This window comes from Felis catus, chromosome B4 (assembly GCF_018350175.1).
Source record: "Felis catus isolate Fca126 chromosome B4, F.catus_Fca126_mat1.0, whole genome shotgun sequence".
Taxonomy (NCBI): Eukaryota; Metazoa; Chordata; class Mammalia; order Carnivora; family Felidae; genus Felis; species Felis catus.
Genome location: NC_058374.1, coordinates 61695315 through 61713793, shown reverse-complemented (window position 1 = coordinate 61713793; position 18479 = coordinate 61695315). Strand labels below are relative to the sequence as shown.

The 18479-nt window shown below is 37.6% G+C and overlaps 1 protein-coding gene and 1 non-coding gene across 37 annotated transcripts in view; both read right to left on the bottom strand.

The window, feature by feature from the left end:
* The window catches only part of CCDC91 (coiled-coil domain containing 91), a 389726-nt gene that overhangs the window by 65407 nt on the left and 305840 nt on the right, over window positions 1–18479 (bottom strand). Inside the window, exon 13 of one of the 36 annotated variants that reach the window (XM_045061594.1) lies at window positions 5800–5868. The exons of the other annotated variants lie outside the window; for them this stretch is intronic. Within the exon in view, the coding sequence (XP_044917529.1) occupies window positions 5848–5868 (21 nt within the window). The 3' untranslated portion in view covers window positions 5800–5847. The remainder of the gene's footprint in view (window positions 1–5799; window positions 5869–18479) is intronic. 36 annotated transcript variants of the gene reach the window in all.
* On the bottom strand, window positions 16011–16118 carry LOC111561516. Its single transcript, XR_002744168.1, has one exon. It is a non-coding gene; the product is annotated as a U6 spliceosomal RNA (small nuclear RNA).

Below are 18479 nucleotides of genomic sequence, written 5' to 3'. Positions count from 1 at the left end.
ATTGCCAGCCCCAGCTAAATTTGCATGATTGACTAATGGACATTCTAGTGAAAACTCCAGACTGTTGCTGCTGTTGTTGCCAATCATGAACTTTTCATGTAGTTCAACCCTGCCTCACTCTCTGTTTTAAGAAGAGGAAAATAATTGTCTGCCCCTGAAGGCTTTCATATTAAACATGTCAAAGCACATTACAGATGATGTAGAAAGAACTTTGACATATTTAGCATAAAATATTTTAGTGTCAGAAGACTATTCTCTACTTAAAATGACAGATTGTTCTCAAAGGCCTAACAGAATCTGTGGACTTATTAAAAGAACATGCTAGCATCTCCTCGATTAGCCTTTATAATGCTTGTTCCTTTGACAGGAGAGTGGTTCCCCTTGGGAGAGTAGTGGTGATTGAAAAGGAGCCCTGGAAGGAGGTAGTCCGGAATGTTGGTAATATTCTGCTTGACCACAGTGCTGGTTACACAGGTGTGCCTCCTTTGTGAAAATTCACTGAGCGCTATTCTTAGAGTTTATGTTAGACTATAATAAAAGGTTTTTAGAAAAGGAAGCGGGTGAGTACTTACAACCTCATATACAATAGCTACTTTCTCTTGATATGTAAAAGGTATTAGTAAGCTATTAATAATCAGCATAACAAAAAATGTTTCTTTAATTAAAAAAAAGATGTTCTCTACACTGATGAATCAGCTAGTTTTACATTAATGTGAATCACTCTGTTATGTATTTCCCAAATACAATGTGTTCTTAATGATGGAGAGTGATGCAATCAAGGGTTAATTTGTATGCTTTGCTTATTTTCATGCACCTCAGCATAATTAGTACTATGTCTGAAAGAAAATATGTACTAAATAATGACAGCAAAAACTTATCAAGCGCTTATAATGTGCCATGCATCAGACACTAAGTGAAGTAATTAACATTCCAACTACCATTTAACTTTTTAAGAGTCAGTCTCTCTCCTGCCGAAAAACCCCTTTCCAAGATGGCACACAATGAATACTCAATACTATTAGCTATTATTTGCACAGAATTTCTCTTCCTTTATAGTTTGCGTGTTCTTTCATTTATATAAACATAGCTGAGGATCTAGGATGCGCCAGGCATGTTATGTTGTGATCTTAAGAATCCTGTGCTATTTCTACCTGGGGGAGTTATGGAGGACATATAGTTATGGAGGACATATAGCATGGAGGAAAAAGTTTGCTAATAAAGTTTTAAATTTGTTTTTAATTTTCATAGCATATCTAAGACTTGACAAAGAAAAGCACAGGATTATCGAGTAAAGGCAGTACAATAAATCTCTCTGCATTTCATCATTTTAAAATCATCAGTTCCTTTGTAAATGAGATTTATTTTCCAACCAAGAAGTATTCTGTGGTATCTGTTCTCTTCAGGATCATACAATTTGGTATTGATTTACCAGTTACTCCATGTTTTCACAACAGACCCAATTAATTCAGAAACTATGAGAATGGGGGACATGATTTATATACCCGGGGTTGGCAAACTTGTATAGAGTCAGATAATAAATAACGAAGGCTTTTCAGGCCATATGGTCTCTGTCACAATTACTCAACTCCGCTCTTGTAGCATGCAAGCAGCCATAGATAACATGTAAACAAATGAATGTAGCTGTGTTCCAATAAAACTTTATTTAAAAAGAAAAACAGGCAGCAAGTTGGATTAGGCCCATTAGTCATGTTTGGCCAATGCCTGCTTTATCCCACAATACCTTTTATAGTGCTACACAGACAGGTGGCCTCAGTAAATACATCATGCTTGACATAGTCAATGACGTTAAAAAAGGAAATGCAGGAAATGGGAGAGAAATGGCATTAATTCTGAGTTCTCTAAGAGCACATATCCACATTCCCTCTACTTCTAACCTGGAATGCACCTCTTCCACTCTTAAATTAGATTCTAGAACTAGAGAGAATAGACTTTCTACTGATGTAAGGAGTTTTCCTATGTGAGAAAAAGGAAAATAAATTTGACAAAAAATTCAAGTTGATAGGGAGCACAGACTTGGTACTCATTGTGGTATCTTTTCCCTTGAGAGCAGAAAACTGACATTTGTAGATAAGGTAAGAAAAATCCACTGGTAAAAAGAACCTATTCATAATAGAATGCATCACAGAAACCCATATGGGTGGTCTGGCCAGGCTGAAGTGGTTGGCAGTGGGATTTGAAAAATAAGATTAACACAAGATGTTAAGTACTGAAATCCATCTAGTCACAAACACGTGTGTTTTTAATGACATTCAGAGCCATTCTGTAAAATGAAAGAACAGAGGTTAACTCATTTTATTGAAAACATCATAAAAAATCCTAGAGTACCCTAGAACTAAGAACCTTTTATTATTTTCTCATGGCTGAAAATCATGTTCATCTGCCAGTGACAAATAACATTCATTGGTTATGGTGGAGACAGAAGCCTGACAGCAACATGACAGCAAGGGACCACACCAACACATTTTTTTCCAACATAAAATTGACATATGAGATGCAGACACAGGGCAGGGGGTCCTTCATAAAACAAAGAAACAAAATAAGTACAGCTTGTCCTCAGACTCCTTTTCAGTAAGAGGGAATCACCCCAGGCTCAGTACTTGCCATGACCTCCACTCTCATTTATTCAGCAGATATTTACTGAATGACTATAAAATATCAGGCACTGGTGTCTGCATTGGAACATATGTTTTTTTTTCTTTTAAAACATGCCATTCTTAGAGAGAAATAGAAAGCAACTACCTAAAACAGTAAATAAAATAACTTCAGTCACTGGTTAAGTGCTAGGAAAAAAAAAAGCATCGGTGGTAGAGCATGTAGGTGGAAGGAGAAAAGTATGGAGTAATTTTAGCTAAGATGGTCAGGGATGGACATTTTGAAAAGGTAACATTTGGCAGACCTTTGGAAGATTTCAAGTTTGGCAATGACATGATCAGATTTATGCTTCAAAAATGCTGCATGAAAAATGTATTGTAGCAGGGTCAGTGGGCACAAAACTGGTAGCAAGTAGTCTTGGTTAAGATGATGGTGTCTTGGTCTTATGACACAGAAGTGGAGATGGTGATAAAATGATATACTCAGAAGATATTCTGGAGGCATATTTGACCCTCTGAAAGATGATGCTGGCTTGGTCTAGAGAGGATGCAATGGGAAGATAGTGATGAGTTGATGGGTTTGGTATTATTCTAGAGTATACTCGTCAGCTTTGTTGGAAGACCACGTAAGTTGTGGAAAGAGAATGACTTTCAGGATTATGGTTTGAGTGACTGCTATGATATTGAGAAAAGAAAGGCTTCAGAAGGAGCAAATCTGGCAGGAGATAGGTGGTGGAAATCAAGAAACCTACTTTAGACATAGCAAGTCTAATCCCATGTCCTCAGGCATACTTCACAGGAAGGAAGGTTAGATACTGTGTTCTTCTAGGGAAAAATGATTATCTCATATTTATATTATCCAAAGGATTAAGTATACAACAGAGGTGTCAAAAACAAATGACAAATTAACTTAGGAAACAAATCATTATCCACCTATTTTTCAAAGTGTAATTATGTGAAAAGAATTAGCAAGTTAGATAGGGACTGTAAAAGACTTTCAGGAAAACTATTTCTGATTTCCATTTCTTATCTAAAAATCAACTTCTCCACCCTTTTCAATTTCAAGATTCAACTTCTGGTGGCTACCCTCCCTTCAACACTGGTACCTGTCCCTGATGGTATGACTATACTCTCAGAAGAATGCAAGAGTAAGTACTGATACGCTGCTAGACCTTTCAAAATTATTAGCAGTCTAGAAATGTGAGAAGAGTTCTTGGATCAAGACATACAGATTTGGGTGCCTGGGTGGCTCAGTCGGTTGAGCATCTGACTTCGGCTCAGGTTATGACCTTGTGGTTCACAAGTTTGGGTCCTTCATCAGGCTCTGTGCTGACAGCTCAGAGCCTGGAGCTTGCTTCAGATTCTGGGTCTCCCTCTTTGTCCCTCTCCCTCTTAAAAATAAACAAACATTTAAAAAAAAGACACAGAATTTACTTCTAAGTGAAAATAATACTCCTTCACCAAACATTTTGTGCTAGAAGTAGCCTTGAAACCTAAAAAATACTATATTCATATTACAAGCAATAGAAATTCTGTAATTTTGTGCTTTAGAGCATTCCTTTTCTCCCTTTCTTATCTTCATTATCAGCCTTGAAAAGTAATCCAAATGTTTTTATTTGGATGGTATCTAGCTAGCTATCACACATATCTTTTTATATAGGGTATATCTTTAAATATTATGCATCTTTAATTACACACTGATAATCTATGCATACTATTTTTTTTAAAAGTATATTTATTTTGAGAGAGAGAGATAGAGAAAGAGAGTGTGCATGCACATGCACAAGCAGGAGAGGGGCAGAGAGAATATAGTAAATATATAGAGTATAGAATTCCAAGGCATGGAGCCCAACTCAGGGTTTGACCTCACAAACCATGAGATCATGACCTGAGCCAAAACCAGCAATCAGATGCTAACCCAACTGAGTCACCCAGGCGCCCCTATACAAACTAGTTTTTAAAAGAGAACTTAATAAAAACGATTATATTAAAAATATAAACTAGGTCACTCATGTCATCATCCAGAACTAAGGTCTACTAAACTGTGATGTATGTAACACTTCTGTCTAGAGAATAGCAGCCCCTTGCTGCTTGAAAACAATAAATAGCCTTCCACCTTGCAAGATGACACACATGCCTCCACCACCCCCACTCACATCCCACCACTAAGATTTATACCTACCTATTCAAGATGTGGGCCCCACACCAAGGTCATGAATTGAGTATTACATCATAAACCAGCCTAGGAAGTGCTGTGCCTGCTAAGAGAATAAAGGGACTATCGCTCAAAGGAACCGTAGGACCCAGTCAAGCAAATACCAGCAGGGCACAGGACACTATATATGAGAGAGTACTCAATCAAGAGGAGATAGACTGAGTTTAGATAACGGAGATTATTGATATGGAAACATTCTCTCATAGGATTTAATACCCTAGCAAGATCACATGAGATGATGCTAAGACGCTGCTATGAGGGCTCTTGGAAGAATACAGAAAGCAATGGTCCGTATAACATGAAGCAGAAATGCCGTAATTGCTATGGCAGACAGTAGAAGTGCTATCACAGACTACACCATCCAAAACCTGCTGGCCTGACAGAATGAGGGAATGATCTATTAAAGGTGCAGCTAGGGCTCCTTGGAGATGATATCCTATAATTCATTCTCTAGGATACAGAATATGCTTTAAGTCAACAACCATTATAAGGAGCTGTGTTTCCAAGAAGTAGAATTCATGGGTCCAGGAACTAAGAGGTAGCAGTAAGAGTGGCCCTATTTATCATCATATTCTTAATAACTGAATTGGAGAATCTGTGCTTCTCACTCCTGCAGACCTTAGGCTTTAGAGGTACTGATTCCTAGAAGGGTGATGATATTCCACCAAAGGACACAAAATAAGTCTCATTAAACTTTAAGCTATTATTGCTAACGGGTCACTTTGGGCTCCTCATGCCAAGAACAGTAGGCAAGGAAAGAAGGCAGAGGTAATTGATCTTGATCAAAAAAGACAGGGGCAACAAATAAGCAAACAAACAAACAAAAGAGGAGACAAGGCCTGTTACACAATTACATCCTGGTGATCCAGTTGGGCATCTCTTAGAACTCCTTTGCCTATTTTTACTGTAAACAGACAAGTTTAACAGCTATAGCCTGAGAAACACATGGCAACAGAATCTTAGAGGTCTTACAGATGCGGTTGGGGTTATTTCATCATTAAGCCCCTGAAACAGCAGAGTTCAGCCAAGAGTAAGAGGAATCTAGAACAAAGAGTAGAGGAGGGAGATAAGAATTAGTTGTGGCCTTGAGATCAGCTAAAGTAAGAGTTACTAGCTCATCTCACCAACTTTCCTTTTGTAGGTTTCCCCACAGAAGAAGACCAAAGACCAAACGATCCTCAAGGAACTGTTTCAAGAACTTAAATAATGGAAGTGGATTTGATTGGTGCAAAAGATGAATTGTAGTGCACTACCAAGAATCTACTTTCAAGATGAACATACCAATTCCCCTAGTTGCCGAGATTGTTGGTGACTGGTGGGTTTTAGCAGAGTCCCTCTCAGGGAATTGAGACCTTGGCCAAGGTCATGCCCTCTCTCTGAGAGACTCCTACATTCGATGACTGGTTGCTGTGGGAGTACAAAGTTCAGACCCCTGGCCTCAAGGTGATCTGATCCAACTCTGAAGGGCCACCCCAGCTCTGAGGCTCCACAGAATTAGCTGAAGCCCTTGTACAACTATATTGCAACTCCTCCCTTTGCTCAATCCTATTTCCTTCTCCCCACATAGGTACTGATCCTAAGGGTATTCCCTGATAAATTTCCTGCACATAAATCTCAATCTCAGAGTTTCTTTTGTGGGGGCATCTGCCTTAAGACAAACTGGTAAGGCTGTACTAGTATCAGCTGATTATTAGATGTGGATATGGCATAAAGACATTAACTCCTAGAGCTGTAAGAGGCCAGAAAGAGCATTCCTTTTCAATGGGAAGCACTTTCCTTTCTCTAAAAAGGAATTCAGAAAAGTTGTGGGAGGGTAGGAAGACAACTAAAAAACATTCAAAATAGTTTCTGAGTCCCTTGGAAAAATATCTTTATAATTTAGGATACTTATTTTGATAAACAGAATAGTATCATTGAGAAAATTGATAGTGATTTTGGAGTCAGTTGTTTGTCAGTAGGGGATGGGTGCTACTGGCCATCTATTAGATAGAGGCCAGGAATGATGTTAATCATCCAACCAACAATGACTATCCAGCCTCCCACAATAAAGAATTATTTGGCTTAAAAGGTCAATAGAGCCAACGCTGAGAAACCCTGGTTTAGAGGTCATGAAGTATATTACACTCATTATCTCATTACATTTTTGGGATTATGGGGAATATTAGTATCTCTTTACTACAGATGGGGAAATTGAGCTCTGTGAAGGAAACTAACTTGCCAAAGATTGAAAAGAATGCTACCAGTAAAAATGGGTATAGTAGTTCATTTTATTTTATGCAACTTTTTCTGGTCCAGATGGCAGTCACTACTGGAACTTATCTCAATTAATCACATCCCTACAAACCAAGAGGTAGCAAGCATATGTATAAAGCTTGATTTGCAGACTCACAACTGTCATTTACTGCTAAATTCATTGTATTATGAAACTAAACCCTTCATTATATTAAGAAACTAAAGCCTGAATTCACATCAGAGAAAAAAAATAATTTTCAAATTTACACTTCTGAATTTACATAACATTTATTCCCAAAGCTTGATTCAAATAAAGAATTTACACATTGTATAGTACTACTGGTAGATTTAATATACCTACACATAGCATTTAAAATAAAATTGTTTTGTATTTTAGCCCTGAGAAACACGCTCAGGATATACTGTCACCAATGATAATCACAAGTCTGTCAAGAGGGAGCATGGAGTCTAGTTGTTAGGATTGTTCCCTCTGGAGTCCCAAATTCTGCCATTTTCTAGTGGTATGACCTTGGGTAAGTTACCTAACCTTTCTCAAAGCTTAAGTTTCCTTCCTTCCTTCCTTCCTTCCTTCCTTCCTTCCTTCCTTCCTTCCTTCCTTCTTCCTTCCTTCTTCCTTCTTCTTCCTTTCTTTCTTTCTTTCTTTCTTTCTTTCTTTCTTTCTTTCTTTCTTTCTTTTCCTTCCTTCCTTCCTTCCTTCCTTCCTTCCTTCCTTCCTTCCTCCTTCCTTCCTTCCTTCCTTCCTTCTTTCTTTTCTTTCTTTCTTCTTTCTTTCTTTCTTTCTTTCTTTCTTTCTTTCTTTCTTTCTTTCTTTCTTTCTCTTCTTTCTTTTTCTTTCCTCAATATGAAATTTATTGTCAAATTGGTTTCCATACAACACCCAGCACTCATCCCAACAGATGCCCTCCTCAATGCCCATCACCCACTTTCCCCTCCCTCCCACCCTCCATCAACCCTGTTTATTCTCAGCTTTCAACAGTTTCTCATGGTTTGCCTCCTTCCCTCTCTGTAATTCCCCCCCACTCCATGGTCTTCCATTAAGTTTCTCAGGATTCACATAAGAGTGAAAACATATGGTGTCTGTCTTTCTCTGCCTGACTTATTTTACTTAGCATAACACTCTCCAGTTCCATCCACGTTGCTACAAAGGCCATATTTCATTCTTTCTCATTGCCAAGTAGTATTCCATTGTATATATAAACCACAACTTCTTTATCCATTCATCGGTTGATGGACATTTAGGCTCTTTCCATAATTTGGCTATTGTTGAAAGTGCTGCTATAAACATTGGGGTACAAGTGCCCCTATGCATCAGCACTCCTATATTCCTTGGGTAAATTCCTAGCAGTGCTATTGCTGGGTTATAGGGTAGGATCTATTTTTAATTTTTTGAGGAACCTCCACACCGTTTTCCAGAGTGGCTGCAAAAGCCTAAGTTTTCTTACATGTAAAATAGTAACTTACTATGAGGCCTGTTTTAAGGATTAAATAAGATAATGCATATGAAATAGTGACTGGTAAACTATGCACACTGAATAAATGATAGTTATATTGAACATCTGTTGCTTTTTGGCTTCCAGCATCTTAGTTCTCCCTCTTAACGGCAACTTGAACTCCATTTGGGGATTTAATTCTTACCCCTTGGATTTAGTACAGTGGACTGTAATTAGGTGTCTTGCCCTCCCCTAGCCAAAGGGCAGGCATGTAACCGAAACCAACCCAGTCAGATTCTCCTTCTCTGGAATTTATATACCGAGTGGAGAAACAACACAGAAAATGGTAAGTTTTGTCCATTCCTGGTAATGCTACCCTGACCAGTTTATTTTTCACTGTAACACCATTGTTAACATTGCTGCCTCTGAATTCCCAAAGGTGATTTATTTATCTTGCCATGCCAATGTCTGGTGTACAGCCTTCCATCAATTCCATAAGCCTCTGATAACCTTTCAACAAAATCCCTTTTCCTAAAGTTAGCCTGATCCAGGTCTATTGCTTGTAACCAAAAAAACTCTATATACACCAGCCATATCTGAAATCTGCATAAATTATCTAATCTAATTGATATTTAATCATAGTAAGTGCAAATAAGATTTAGTGACTTCTCTCTGCTTTCAGAAATACGTTTTATCATTGACTTGGCTTTTGGTTTTAGCCCTAATACATATCCCCACACAGTGAAGTCTACATAGGAACTGAGGACTGTTTACCTAAAAGAAAATTCTGTGGAGCAAAGGTGCTGTTTAAGCAGTCATCTCTGTTTGCTCTCTGTTGGAGCACTTCTTGGTAGGGCTTCAAGAAATACAAGGCAAGTGAAAAGAAACTGAATGTCTGATTGATGTCTGATTGCCTGAGTCCACAATTCTATAGGCTTACCTGAGATCTTAAATAAGAATCTTTTCAGATACAGAGGCTTTCATTATTTTTGGCTTTCCTTCTGTGTCTTGGATGTGGTTGCTCTTTGGGTATAGCTACGGGTCAGACTCTGTGTGGTCAATCTGAATCTGCAATTACTGGCATCCAGGGTCAGAGGAGAGGGGTGTAGCAGCAGTGAAAGTGCATGTTTCTTAAACAAGGAAAGAAATGAATAATCACTTTGGTTTTGCTTTACAGATGCTTTGATCCACTTCATTTTTCACTGTGGGAAGACAGAATGGCAATCTCTGAGTTGCTTTAGCGTTCACTTCCCAGAATGAATCTTTCAAGGCCATGGAGTATCATGCCTCTGTCAGCGGGGCTGCACTATGAACAAGCCATTAAGATGGCATTTCAGTGCAGGGCACAGAAATAATATTCTTTGCCATCACTCGGTGTACAAAATTTGGAGCTCCACTCATTTGCCTGCACTTCAGAGCAAACGATTCTAAGGGCAAACGGTAAGAGTTCTTTGAGCAGGAAAGTTTGGAAAACTTAAGTGGGTAGTTAAGAAGGTCAAAGATTTCCTTGTTCTTACAGAATAATTATGCCCAATTCCAGTTTTTTTTGTGAAAAAACAGGGGAAAAGAAGTCCATTAATGGATACCAAAATGGGCAACAATTCCTATCTTCAGTGTTACTGAAGCAGACTTTACCGACTGTAGTGCGTACAGTTTAGGGTGTTCTACAGCACCATGACCAATTGGTCATTCTGCAGCAAGTTTCCAAAACTAAAATGGCAGGTTAATTTATAGCCTTAGTGAAGCTGTTCTGCTAAACTTCACTGAAGTTGATTACCTGCCCCACAGGGCATTTTTTCTTGATCTACATATGATGAGTGAAATACATACATAAGAATCTTCTAAGTGACATAAACATTTCCATGCATATAGTTCAATAATTAGTTCAAAATCTTCCTAAAAAAAAACCCCACCTAACTTATAGAAGGCATGGAAATATTTAGTGATTACATAATTTATTCATCTTCCTAGGAAATACTTTACCCCCCCTGGTGGTAAAGAAGCAACTAATTCAGGGTGGTCTTTGACTATTCTTTCCTCTCAGTTGTATGCCCTCTTTTCTCAACCTACTAGTTAGCAATTCTACATTTTGTACAGTCTAAGGATGCTCGTTGCAAGGGATTTATTTATATCATGGATTGTGCTATATTGAACACATAATGGAACTCATCAATTAAAGATTGCTGCAGTGACAGTTTCAGCACCATGTCTTATGGTAATATACATATCCTTCCTTATTCTTTTTTTAAATTTTTTTTTCAACGTTTATTTATTTTTGGGACAGAGAGAGACAGAGCATGAACGGGGGAGGGGCAGAGACAGAGGGAGACACAGAATCGGAAACAGGCTCCAGGCTCTGAGCCATCAGCCCAGAGCCCGACGCGGGGCTCGAACTCACAGACCGCGAGATCGTGACCTGGCTGAAGTCGGACGCTTAACCGACTGCGCCACCCAGCCGCCCCTATCCTTTCTTATTCTTAAGAAACATTCAAGTGTCATCAATTATTTCAGTGGGTACTTTTTAAGCCAGAATCTAATTTTAAAATTTATAGTCTAGTTCAAAACATGCTATGAGATTTAGAAGGTGCTAATTTCAACCATGAACACAGTAATGTTCTTCAGTGTGAAGCTGCATCTAATCATTCGTTCACTTCTCATGGGGAGCAGAGGAATGAGGCATCTCAGTGATTCCCACTATTCCCTACATAAAACTCTACTAGCGGTTTGTCACCAGAGACCAGATGAATGCTAACTACTTTTATGAAGTTATAGGATATATGCAGATGTAAGATATAGCTACTCTGTATCTGTAGGGTTTTTTGGTTCTAAGAAATAGAACTGGATCAGGCTAACTTTAGAAAAAGAAATTTTGTTGAAAGGATACCAGAGGCTTGCATAATTGATGGGAGGCCATTGCCCAGACATGGGAATGGACAAGCAAAATTTTTCTCCTTTCATTAAATTGACATTTTTCAGTTCAAGTACAATAAGCTAAAACACTCACTACCTTGCATATTTTACTACTTTTGAGAATTTTCTTTTTCCTTAGTTTAAATCAGAGGCTGCTATATTATAGCTAAGGAAACTAAGAGATGGCACCATGCTTTTAAAAATATGATTCCACTGAACTAATACTGGGTGTCAATCCTAGATTGATCCTCTGTCACAATGCTGCTGAGAACTACAACCAGTTCAGGTGACTAATTCTTATCTGAATATATCGTTTCTGTGGTGTAAACTTGTTGGAAGACAGGTAAAATTGTTATAAGGGTTTACCTGAGATGACAATTTGGGGTCTTTAAGTAATGGGGAAAAGCATACAGGAGTCTACACTTGACTTATAGACTAATGAATACTTAAAGGCATGGACATATGGAATTCTGCCTCCATTTAAGAAAAATGGAGAGAAGAATGCCATGTCTTTCAGATAATGCATAGATAACAAATAAAATAATTTAAAATACTCCCCCAAAATAAGTAAGGCAATTTATATACTTAAAAGTAGTTGATTCAATACAAACTTTACTCTAGAGGCCTTAGTCTTTACACTGTACTCAGATAAGTAACATCCATTTCTGATTCCGAATTAGGTGCTCATATTATTGTCACTTGTGACTTCTACGCTTGGTTGTCCTTCATTTCTTTTTTCTTATCTAAATTCCAACCCTTCTTATCAGTCAGAGGTGTATTTAGCTGTGTGAAACAGAAATCTGACGAACAGTGGCTTAAAGAAGAATTTATTATTTAATGCACTATGGTCTCTGGGAGTAAGCCGTCCAGAGCTGGTAAGCAGTCCAGGAACAGACTATTTTCTTGCATGGGGCTCTTTAGTGTGTGTGTGTGTGTGTGTGTGTGTGTGTGTGTGTGTTATATATATATATAGTTCCCTTTGATCATAAGATGGCTGTTGCATTCTCAAGTATTAGTTTATGTACTAAACAGGAAGGAAGTGAAAGGAAAAGCAAAGCATACTTGCCAAAGGAGTGTGCCAGTTTTTACTAAAAAAAGAAACTTCTTAGAAACCTCACTCAGTAGACTCTTTAGGACCTCAGTGGCCAGAACTGGGTTATGTGGCCACTAAAGACTGAAGAGGAGTTTGAGGAGGAGGCTGTTTGTGACTGTATACACTGCTGCCTTTAAAAACCCTGGAATCCTATTAACTCAGCAGAAGGAGAGACTTTATTTTATGTAGGTAATTAGCACTGTTTGCCACAATTCTGCAGTGCTAGATGAAGAACTATGGTCTTCACACAGTCGGCCCTGTTTCTTCACGTTCCCTTCTCTGAACATTCCGAGCAATGATAGGCTGAGTCATGTATTACAACAATTGTGTGCTGCCTTGTACAATGCACTCATTTTAAAATATGTATTTAGACTCATCATCCCATAAGTTCTCAAAAATGAGTGTCAGACTTCATAATACTTCTGTCACATAAATATGATATTTGACTTACTAATGAATTTACTCATGAATTTCATCTCAATCCTGTTCTCTAGAAAAATAAATAGCTTATCATTGTTGCTCTAAAAGATATTTCATTTTTTGACTACTCCCTAAGCAATCTAGCTATTTTCTAAATTGCTTTAAGAGTCTTACTGGCTCTCTGCTATAGTTCCTAAGCTTATAGCTTTCCTAACAACATTACAACAATAAAACCAAACAAATGAGAAAAAACACCATCCTGTGTTATATCAAAGGTCTTAAGGAGTGAGGTATATTTTAAAATAACTGGAAACTTAGCACTGAAGTAACTGTGGTACAAATCAATTATGACAACTATTTTGCATCTGTTTTCATCTTCATTTTCTCTCTCAAACATGTCTTCCAATTAAGAGAAATAAAACAATAAATAGAGAGTCTTCAACAAACAGTGCAACTTTCTCAATAAATAAGTGTTCTCCTTACTATAATGGCTCTCTAAAAAATCTTTACGGTTATCTTTTCTTAGACATAAGTGTGGAAAAGACCACTGGTCTAAAATAGAACCTCCATGGCCCAACAAAATGGTTATTTCTTAATTTATGAACATATTGTATTTTTCTAGGAATATGTTATACATGTTATGAAATATGTACTATTTAAAAAAGGCTAATGCAATTGAATAATGCTTCCTTGTATTTGAAAATCTTGAAACAGCAATTTGACTCTAGATGTAGTTTAACACTTATTTTTATTTTTTTAATTTGAGAGGCAGAGAGAAAGAGAGAGAGAGAGACAGAACATGCATACAAGCAGAGGAGAGGAGCAGAGGGAGAGGGAACAAATCTTAAGCAGGCTCCACGCTCAGCACAGAGCCTGACATGGGGCTTGATCTCACGACCGTGAGATCATGACCTGAGCCAAAATCAAAAGTCGGATGTTCAACCGACTAAGCCACCCAGGTACCCCAACACTTGGTTTCAATGGCTGTCAGAGCTGAAAAAGATACCTCAAAATAATATGTAGGTGAAATCTGAAACACAGCATAGTTAACTCTACTTATTAAATCATGAGGCTCATTTTCCAATTTCCAGAGTTTAGTGAAATTTTGAAAACACTGAATTGAGTATTGTATGACACTAAAAATCTGTGAAAAAGTTGTAGTATTTTTACTGTTATGTTTGGTGTTTTCAGATGAGAGAAGAAATAGGAGGCAAGATGACATAGAGCCCTATAGGCCACTGCAATGACTCTGGTTTTCCTCTGAGTGACATGGACTCATTTCAAGATTTTATACAGAGGAGTGATATAATCTGACTGAAGTTTCAAAAAGGACTTTTCAGTGCAAGTGTAGAAGTAAAGATACCAGTCAGGGCACCTGGGTGGCTCAGTCGGTTGAGTGTCTGACTTTGGCTCAGGTCATGATCTCAGAGTTTGTGAGTTGCAGCCCCACGTCAGGCTCTGTGCTGACAGCTCAGAGCCTGGAGCCTGCTTCAGATTCTGTGTCTCCCTCTCTCTCTGCTCCTTCCCTATTCACACTCTGCCTCTCTCTCAAAAAACAAACAAAGATTAAAAAAAAAATTAAAAAAAAAAAAAGAAGTAAAGATACCAGTTAGGAGGTTTGTGTAGAAGTCCAGGCAAGAGCTGACAGTGGCTTGGGCAGTGGTGAAAGCAATCGAAGTGGTCAGAATCTGGATATATATATTTTTAAAATTTTTTTAATGTTTATTTTTTCTTGAGACAGAGAGAGAGAGAGAGAGAGAGAGTGAGCGAGCGAGCAGGGGAGGGGCAGAGAGAGAGGGAGACAGAATCCCAAGCAGGCTCCGTGCCGTCAGCACAGAGCCTGATATGGGGCTTGAACCCATGAACCATGAGATCATGACCTGAGCCGAAACCAAGAGTTGGATGCTTAACCAACTGAGCCACCCAGGCGCCCCAGAATCTGGATATATTTTAAAGATAGATATCCCTATATATTAGATATAGGGAGAGAGAAGTAATTCTTAAAGTTTTAGCTTACACATCATTATTTTGAGAAGGATTCTCTGATCCACTAGGACTTCATTAGGTCATCTTTCCAGGTGCTTCGATAGCACCCTGTGCCACTTCTGTCTCTGCACTTTCACATGGGTGGCAATTTCGGGTTTTCCCCAGACTACAGGTTTTCTAAGACTATAATCCTTGGAAGTGTAGACATCATGTCTATCTTACTTGTAGTATATACTTAGTATATAAATATTAAATCAGCAATTGTTAATGAGTGAATAGAATATGTAAAATCTATACAGTAGAAATCAATAATACTCTGTTGGCAATAAAAATGTTGGGAAATTTTTTATTGGTATAATATTGTACAAAATCTTATTTTTCAACAGTGCTACATCACCAATTCTATCAAACAGTATAACCACTTATATTTTATTATGAACTATTGTAGTTAACAGCCAAATTATAGGAAGAGTCCAAATGTCCATCAACTGATGAATGGATTAAGAAGATGTGGTATACAATGGAATACTACTTGGTGATAAAAAAAAAAAAGAACGAAATTTTGTCATTTGCAACAATGTGGATGGAACTGGAGGGTATTATGCTAAATGAAATATATCAGTCAGAAAAAGATATCATATGTTTTCACTCATATATGGAATTTGAGAAAGTTAACAGAAGACCATAGGGGAAGGGAGGGAAAAATAAGTTATAAACAGAGAGGGAGGCAAACCATAAGAGACTCTTAAATACAGAGAACAAACTGAGGGCTGATGGAAATGGGGGGGGGGGGGTTGGGGAGGCGGGAAAATGGGAGATGGGCACTGAGGAAGGCACTTGTTGGGATGAGCACTGGGTGTTGTATGTAAGGGATGAATCATGGGAATCTACTCCCGAAGCCAAGACTACACTGTATACACTGTATGTTAGCTAAAATGACAATAAATTATTAAAAACAAACAAACAAAAATTCCTGTAGTTAAATCATAGTATATTCTTTAGCAGATGGTAGTAGCTCTTGAAAGACTTTATTAAGGGCATCTAATATTTTTCACAGCCTAATGTATGAGAAAGTCTTAAGAACCTACAGCATATATGAGAATTGCTGATTTTATTTCATGTGTCATCCTTGCACAGGGACCATGCTAATCTTCTCTGTTTTGTTCCAGTTTTAGTGTATGTGCCGCTGACGTGAGCACTGACTGCTTTAATTTTAAATGTGAAATTGGCCAGACCATACACTATTAGACACTAATAGGTTGAGTGTAGAAATAAAACAATTACAGCTTCAGGGATGGAAGTTGGGAACATTCCTGTGCTGACTGTTGATAATGCAGTTCAAATCTCTATGGAATAGATCTACTGACAATCCTTTGTTAAGTTTTTCTTAGTTTTGTACAGTATATACATATTCTGAGAAAAAGTTATTGAAACAGAGCTTTAAAAGCCCAAAGCAAATGGGTAGCACAGCTTTTCATGACTCAAAACCTGGTAATGGTATTAATTTCACTCTTCACATATCCTTTGTGCTTGCTATGTATCTGCTTAGAAGGGAATTAAAAGTATACTTAGCCAATGGTATCTATCTCTAAGTTTCTCAGGGTGATTTTACCATGGTGAGTTTACTACATTGAAGGACTGTTTTTTAGCTGTGTAGGTAAAGACCTCAGATTTCCACAATACTAACTAAGCACAAATCTTTCTCTCAAAAGAGTCACAGTAAGTCAAGTTCACCAGACTGTATAAAAACTTCCCTGTGTTGTAAACAAGTCATAATCAGAAAGCTGCCTAATAAGCAGAGGATCTAAACAAATGGAGTTATGTCACATAAATGTTTAATGTCATTTCTTCATTCATGAAACAGAATTTTCTTTTCTTTTTATTTTAAAATTCTAATTTATTTATTTTGAAAGCAAAATAGCGAGAGCAAGAGAATCCCAAGCAGCTTCTGCACTGTCAGTACAGATCCCAACGTGGGGCTCAAACTCACAAACCATGAGATCATGACCTGAGCTGAAGTTGGACGCTTAACTGACTGAGCCACCCAGGTGCCTCAAAACAAAATCTTCTTGAACATCTGCTATGTGCCAGGCTTACTCTGAGATACTGAGAATACAGTGGTGAACAAAATAGACAAGATACTTTAATGAGGGAGATAGACAATTAATACAGATTTTTGTCTGTTTTTTTTTTAATTGATGCATCTCTAGTACTTAGAGTACTTCCTAGTAGATATTAGGTGGCTGATGCTATTTGATGATTGAATGAAAAATGCAATATAAACTATTAAAATAGTTTCAGATAATGTTATATACTAAGAAGAAAATAAAATGGAATCATGATACGATAAAGTAATGTTAGTAGAAGAGAGAGTAGCTTGCCGAGATTGGTTTATTTGGTAGATTAGATTACTGTTTGGCAACCATTAACCCATTCTTTTTCTCCACCTCCATGGGAGGATTAGTTTTCCACTCCACTGATGTTGAATTTGACTGTGCAACATGGTTGGCCTAGTACTGGGTGAAATGTACTTTTCTCCCTTTTGACCTTGGGCTTGGCCATATGACTTGCTTTGGCCTACAAGATGTCAGAGGTGACACAGTCAAAAACTTGTTCACATTCTTGGGTTTCCCCTCTTGCACTTCTGCCATCGACGTAAGAAGAACATGCCTTGGATAGCCCATAATAGATACCCTCTGACTTTTAGAAACTCTGCTCAAGTGGTTTAATTTCTTTCACTAAATTCAAAAACTTTGATTCTTGAAAGTCTATGTTATTTTCATTAATCTGTTGACTACTAATGTCAGAGTCTTAAACATGAAAGAAATATGAGTGAACAAGTTGCATTTTGGTGGGAGAGTTGAAAGGAAGGGACTTTTACTATTAAAGTACACAATAAAAAAAGGTAGATGTAAAACTTCTTTTTTTATTAACAGGATTTTTTAGTAATTTAACCACTAAAATCAACTAAGAGCAGAAGGAGAGCATGTTTGTTTAGTCCAGTGGCTAAGCTCCACCCCAGACAAGATATTTTCATTTTCAACACATGATACATAAGAAGAGGAAAATGTGAACCACAGGAATGGAATAAATATTGAGGACAAAAGCAAAGTGTTGAATATATTATAGTCACACTAAATCTTAAATGAATAAGCACTCTAAACTATAAAGGAAAAACTAAGCAACAAAGTTATTTTATATGCCAAATGTCCCCACAGATGAATAAAAAGCAGACATTAAAATTCTTGTAAAATGGCAAAGAAACTATGATTAATATGTTCCTGGTACAAGGTAATGATCACATTATGCATGTGAAAAATATGAAAATTTGAAAAATCTTGGTGTCAAGAATAGTGGGATCATTTAATGAATCGATCCCAACATACACTGAATGTTGGATATAGGATTTATCCTAAAATATTGTACTTCAACTCCAATGTTCAGAAAATTATCTAGGCTGGAAAACATTATCTGGAAAAGCCTCAAATGGATTGGAGGGATCTAATGTTGAAACTTACTAGTATAATAATGTTCTGACTGGCAGCCAGGGTTTGGGCAGC